At 37.0% G+C, this 6,709-nt stretch overlaps 1 protein-coding gene across 1 annotated transcript in view; it reads right to left on the minus strand.

Moving 5' to 3' along the window:
- The window catches only part of LOC145329217 (uncharacterized), a 33,594-nt gene extending 32,032 nt beyond the window's left edge, over positions 1 to 1,562 (minus strand). The window contains exons 1-2 of the mRNA XM_080173266.1: positions 767 to 1,562; positions 42 to 310 (exon numbers count right to left, since the gene is read on the minus strand). Coding sequence (XP_080029392.1) covers positions 42 to 310; positions 767 to 1,531 — 1,034 coding nt within the window. The 5' untranslated portion in view covers positions 1,532 to 1,562. The remainder of the gene's footprint in view (positions 1 to 41; positions 311 to 766) is intronic.
- Between the last annotated feature and the right edge of the window lie 5,147 nt (positions 1,563 to 6,709).

The following is a 6,709-nucleotide window of genomic DNA, read 5'->3' on the forward strand; positions in this document are numbered from 1 at the left end:
TACCATTTCAGATATTTTATCCATTACTTTATAAATCCGTTCCTAGCATTGTAAACGTTTTCCCCAAATTGTTATGTCCAAACGCAAACAGACAGCCATCGTTACCGTTCATAACGGCACCAATAACATCCGCCAAACACGCCGCCGAAATGTCCTCTTGATTGTCGGCGGCACTGAATATACCGCCGTCATAGGCAAACATTTTTGGCGCGGCCACACCGACTTTGCGGTCTTCTATCGGTATTTCGCCGCCCGCAGTTCGTGTAACGGTAGGGTCGAGCAACGTTATCTGCCGTTTCTTAGCATCAACCTAAAAAAATGAATATTTAAACAAGGATAACAAATTACAAAGATATTTCAAAATCAATTAAGGTGTTATCCAGGGATCTAGAGGGATAGACAATGGACTATGAAATGCTACACATCCCCAATGATGATAAACAATAAATTAAAATTATTGATTAAAAAGTCTAACTAATCAAAAATCAATGAAGTACCCAAAGTTTTTTGACGATGTTTTTGAATCTTTGGGTACCAATGTGAATTTAAGTCAAATGCCCCCTCCCTCCCTGGCTTTCATTCTATGCTGAATCTAAAGAACTATAAAATTGCTGGTCCAAATGGGTTGTACTTTTAAGTTTAAACAATTGCTTTGGGCGGTTTTCCTGACTACCCTAATCATCTCCTTCATGTTATGTGATAATTAATTTCCAAATGATCAAGACTTGAAGAGATGCTATATTTTTTTTATAAAAATACTGCCTACCTGGAAAAACTTTGGCTTGTCCAGGTTTAGGTCCGGCAACCCTAGTGGCTCCTTGGTGGCAACCCTGACCACCACCCTCACCTTCCCACCCTGTTGCCCCCCACCATCAACATCCCCCGCCTCAATCCTCCCAAGCAGTCCACTTGGCAACTGTGGCGCAGCCTTCACTATAATGCTTCTAAAATTTATTCTTAATCGTTCCGAGGAATCCTCACTGCTTGAGCGTGTCGCATAGATATCATTGTTTTGTTTGGGGGGTCCGGTCGATGCAACTGTTGTTTTTAGATGCTTTTTCGCAAAGTATGAAGCTGCAGCGTTAGTTTGACTGGCACTCCCCAAGGGTCTCTGCCGGGTGACGAGATAATTTGAATTGTTGGGAGGACCATTGTTGAGGTAGGGATTGTGCAACTGTTGTTGTTGTTGGAATAAATCTTGCTGAATGCTGTCAGCAAATCTGGTGTTGTTTGCAGATGATGTGGTTGGAAGATAATAAGGCAATGATTGCTGCTGTTGATGATGCTGATGATAATACGGAACTGATGGTTGCTGCTGATATGGATCATGATTAGGATGATATGGCATTGATTGGGGACTTATTGGGCCTTGCTGGTGATGATGCCATTGGTTGTGCTGCATATACCCGTTGCCATTGTTGCCTAGCGGAGAATGTCCTCTCATTGGCATTTGAGCATTGTTAATGCCATTAAAATGTATATTTGGGGGATTTTTGGGTCCCCAAAACTTTTCTTCATTTCTATGGTCCATTTTTTTGGACTAATTTTCAATCATTTTTTAGCAGTCTGAAAAATAAAATAATATTTGAACCGGGAATGGAAAGGACATTGGGCTGTTTTTTTATACTAGTCCCTAAAATTTTATAGTAACATTTTCTTATTCATTGGCTTAACGACTTAAATTTATATTGGTTGAGTGTCCAAACATTTCAAACACTAATTGTAATCTCCGGAAGGGATTAATTTGTGTATCATCAGTGGGTTGTACATCAATATATCTGCCATTGTCTTATCCCTTAAGATCCCTGAATTTAAAGAGTTATGAATGGAACAAATTGTTTCAGTTTAAAATTGGTATTTCTATAATATTTCCAATCAAGTTTTTTGTATGTCTTAAGTAGCGCAACTAATTAACGTTTGTCTGTTTGTCTGTCTTACTTAGAATATTAGAAAAGAGTTTTACGGAATGTTATTGCTACACTATTAATGAAAATAACATTTAATCCTTTTTTATTAAAAAAAATTAGATTTGAGGTTTTGTGAGAATACCGGCTGAAAGCGAAGGCGAAATGACAATGGATATAGAATACGTGGATATTGTGTCTGGGGAATTTTAGTCGTCATTTTAGGTGGCTATAGTCCTTAAATATTGGTCAATAAGTTCTTTCATTGTCAGAGGAAGGGTTTTTCTTTATATTAGCCAACTGGGAGAAACGTTTTAGCAGGGTATGCGAGAATCTGCCATAATATCCATATGTTTTATATCCATTGAAATGACAATAGCATGTTAGCTCGCCAAACAATAGAGAGGTTATCTTGGCAGTTTTCTATTAATTTAATTTTTCCCTAAAATAATTCCACCATAAAATAGCCTTAAACCATTATTAAATATCGATTGGTTGGTACAAACAAGCAGTGTTTAAACTTTTCCACCAATAATCAAAAACTACAGAAGAGGTAATTTTGTTTATCATCGAACAGAGAAGTATATCAATTTATCGTCTATTGTCGTATCCGGTAAGATCCTCCATAATGTTTTAAAAGGGGGTGGGGTTATAATGGATCATTAGAATGTAAGAGGATAATGGCTTGGTCTAATAGATATCATATCAATGTGTGGCCATTTGTGGTTTAACAAGGATGATAACATCCCTAATTAGCGTAAGCGTAGCATTAAAAATTCAAAGTATCATTATATAAAAGTAACAAGATATGTGTTTGTCTGTCTGTCTGTGAGTAACTAAGAATCTCTCTTTTACCACTGAACCAATATGGTTTTCCTTTTCTCATAGGTCCTGGAAAGGTTTATAACTATTTTGGGGGAGGGAAGCATCACCCGCCCAAGAGAAATCACCTCTAAAAACTATGACAGAAAGTTCAGAATGGTCGACTCACACCCCACCTCCCCCCCCCCCCATGAACCCATGAGGCTTCTAGGGGCGTAGAGCTGATAGTTTTGTAAAAGAAAAAAGGAGATAATAAGAAAGGAAGAGAAAAGGAGAAAAAGGGAAATAGAAGTAGAAAATAGGAAATAGAAAATTGCGACATCTATCTTTTTGAAAATTGCAACATCTAATTTTTGAAAATCCTTAATTACATAAGGAAGCTACAGTACATTTCATTAATATACTCAGACAAAATGACGTACTGACAAGAATATAGTGTAGCGCCGCTACTTGATAGTGTTTTCACAAAAAATCTGCAGAACAACATCTATAAGTAGCGAAGCTAAAATATGGAATATGAAGGACGATCAAACTGACGGACAGGCAGATTAAGTTATACAGTGTCATGCAAGTAATCTACACACACAAAAATCAGAAGCATATCTTTAATAGTTTTTTAAAGCTAAGAAAATTTGTGGTTTTTAGATATAACTTGAGATTTTTATCAGTATAGGACGCAAGCCTTGGATTTTAGTACATTTCTAAAGACTTTGAATTACAATAAGTTGACAGTACAAAAACAGGCTATAATCTAAAAGTAAGAGGGTGTCTGTCTGTGTGTGGACATAGAAGAATCTTGCTGCACCACTGTCTTTAAGTCTCAAGGGGCGTAACCGCTAGCGTAATCAGCCATGTGACGTCATAAAAATGAGGGAGAGGCGAAGTGGAAAAGAAAACCCCTAAAAAAAGAAATGGATAATCCCTCATTTTTATGACGTCACATGGCTGATTTTTGAGACACTTTTTGTCTCAACACATGAGGGAAACAGATGGATAGTTAGACTGATATTTATAATACAAAGTAGAATGATGTTTGTCTTTCCGTCTATCCGTCCGTCCGTCTGTCCGTCCATCTGTCCCTTAAGATAGTTAGACACGTAAATACAAATATACTACTCAATCATTCAGAAGCCAGAAAGACAGAAATATATCGAAACAACTAGATAGCTAGACATTTAGAAAGAAATTTAATCAAATTCATTTAAAAAGAATATTTAGCAAAATTTAGTAAAATGTTCTACTTTATGATTTGTATATACAAATTAAACATAAATATTAAGGTATTATCAATAAACAATACAGGGTGGGAGAGTAGGTAACTAGAATATATTTTAATAATTGGTCCAAAGTTTGGGAATCTAAGGTTTAAAAGACCTAATCAAGTTTTAAGCCGGAAAGTTTATATTAAAGTGCAATAAAAGGGGGGGGGGGGCGTAATGACATTTATTCGTAATCCGTGAGCAAAATGGTCTAAATATTTAGCTAGACCCTTCAAACTTGGTATATAAGCCTAGTCCTATAGGTATTACATCTAAATGGCAAAAAAATCCAAATTTTTTTATTTTAAGGTTAGGTTAGGTAAGAAAAACCCTGCGGAAATGGGGTTTTTAGGCTTTTTTGGGTCTATTTTCATGTGGAAACTTACCTTAAATTGTTTTTTCTTAGGGTTTTATCTTAAATACACTGTATCTATTCATATGGACATTATTTAAGATGATTTAGCAAGTCGGGGACCGACCCCAGGGGGCTAGGTGGGTGGCCCACAGGGGTAAAGTGCATTTTTCCCAATACATATGTTGTGATACATCTAATTATAGGTTTTTTAGGTCAAGGAACTCAAATTCAGAGCAAATATAAGCATTAGACTAATCTGAAGCTAGCCCCATCGGGCTAGGTTGGTGGCCCGCAGGGGTTAAGTGCATTTTTTCCAATATATATCTTGTTATATATCAAAATATAGGTTTTTTAGGTCAAGAAACACAAATTCTGAGCGAAAATTAACATTAGACCAACCTGAAGCTAACCCCCTAGGGTTAGGTTGGTTTTCTGCAGGGCTTAAGAGCATTTACCTAACCTAACCTAGAAACTTACTCATATTTTTACATGTTTTTTCTTAAATAAACTTTGTCTATTAATGAGGACTTTATTTAAGATAATCCAGCAAGTCGGGAACTGACCCCAGCGGGCTAGGTTGGTGGCCCACAGGGGTTAAGTGCATTTTTCCCAATATATATGCTGTGATACATCTAATTACCTATAAGTTTTTTAGGTCAGTTAACTCAAATTCAGAGCTAGAATTAGCATAAGACTAATCTGAAGCTAGCCCCAGCGGGCTAGGGCGGTGGCCCGTAGGGGTTAAATGCATTATTTTCCAATATACATCTTGTTATATATTAAAATATAGGTTTTTAAGGTCAAGAAACTCAAATTCAGAGCTAAAATTAGCATAAGACTTACCTGAAGCTAACCCCTGTGGGCTAGGTAGATCTTCTGCAGGGCTTAAGTGCATTTTACCTAACCTAACCTAACCTAGAAACTTACTTATTTTTTGGTTTTTTCCTTGAATGAACTGTGTCTATGAATGAGGACATTATTTTAGTTCATCCAGCAAGTTGGGGACCTCCTTGGGTCAGCCTCCTGTATGAAGAATCTTTTAAATGATGGCTTTAGGACTGAACACTGTGTATCTATGTAAAACCTAGCCCGCCTGGGTCAGTCCCCGAATTGCTGGATCCTCTTAAATAATGTTCTTATGAACAGTTTATTTAATTGAAAAACCTTCAAAAAAGTAAGATTCTAGGTTAGGTTTGGTAAAATGCATTTAAGCCTTGCAGGCAACCCACCTAGCCCGCAGGGGCTAGCTTCAGATTAGTCTATTTCTATTATTAGCTCTAAATTTGAATTTCTGGACCTAAAAAACCTATAATTTTATGTATGACAGCACATACTTTTTGAAAATGCACTTAACCCTGGCGGGCCACCCACCTAGCCTGCTGGGGTCGGTCGCTGACTTGCTTGATCATCTTATTTAATAAATAGACACAGTTCATTCCAGAAAAAAACCCTAAAAAAACAAGTAAGGTACCAGGTTGGGTTAGGTAAAATGCACTTAAGACTTGCAGGCAACCCACCTAGCCCGCTGGGGCTAGCTTCAGATTAGTCTGATACTTTTATTAGCTGTAAATTTTAGTTTCTTGACCTAAAAAACCTATAATTTGATGTATGATAACACATACTTTTTCTAAAAAATGCATTTAACCCTTGCAGGCCACCCACCTAGCCCGCTGGGGTCGGTCTTCGACTTGCTCATCTGAAATAAGATCCTCATGAATGGACAGTTTATTTGAGAAACAAAACCTAAAAAAAATAATATTAAATGTAAGTTTCTAGGTTAGGTTAGGTACAATGCAATAAAGCCCTGTGGGCAACCCAACTAGCCCGCTGGGGTTAGCTTCAGATTATTCTAATGCTTATTTTAGCTCTGAATTTGAGTTCTTGACTTTAAAAACCTATATTTTGATATATCACAAGATGTATTTTGGAAAATAATGCACTTAACCCCTCCAGGCCACCCTTCAGCCCGCTTGGGCTAGCTTCAGATTAGTCGGTCCCCGACTTTCTGGAAAATTTTTTAAAAAAGTCCTCATTAATAGACCCAATTTATACACGAAAAAAACCTGTAAAAATTTAGGTAAGTTTCTAGGTTAGGTTAGGTAAATGCTCTTAAGCCCTGCAGAAAACCAACCTAGCCCGGGGGGGTTAGCTTCAGGTTAGTCTAATGCTAATTTTCGCTCAGAATTTGAGTTTCTTGACCTAAAAAACCTATATTTGATATATTACAAGATATATATTGGAAAAAATGCACTTGACCCCTGCGGGCTACCAACCTAGCCCGCTGGGGTCGGTTCCCGACTTGCTGGATTATCTTAAATAAAGTCCTCATTAATAGACAAAGTTTATTAAAAAAACCAAGTAAAATTATA

This window comes from Acartia tonsa, chromosome 10, assembly GCF_053477335.1.
Source record: "Acartia tonsa isolate MP-2025a chromosome 10, ASM5347733v1, whole genome shotgun sequence".
NCBI classification, from domain to species: domain Eukaryota; kingdom Metazoa; phylum Arthropoda; class Copepoda; order Calanoida; family Acartiidae; genus Acartia; species Acartia tonsa.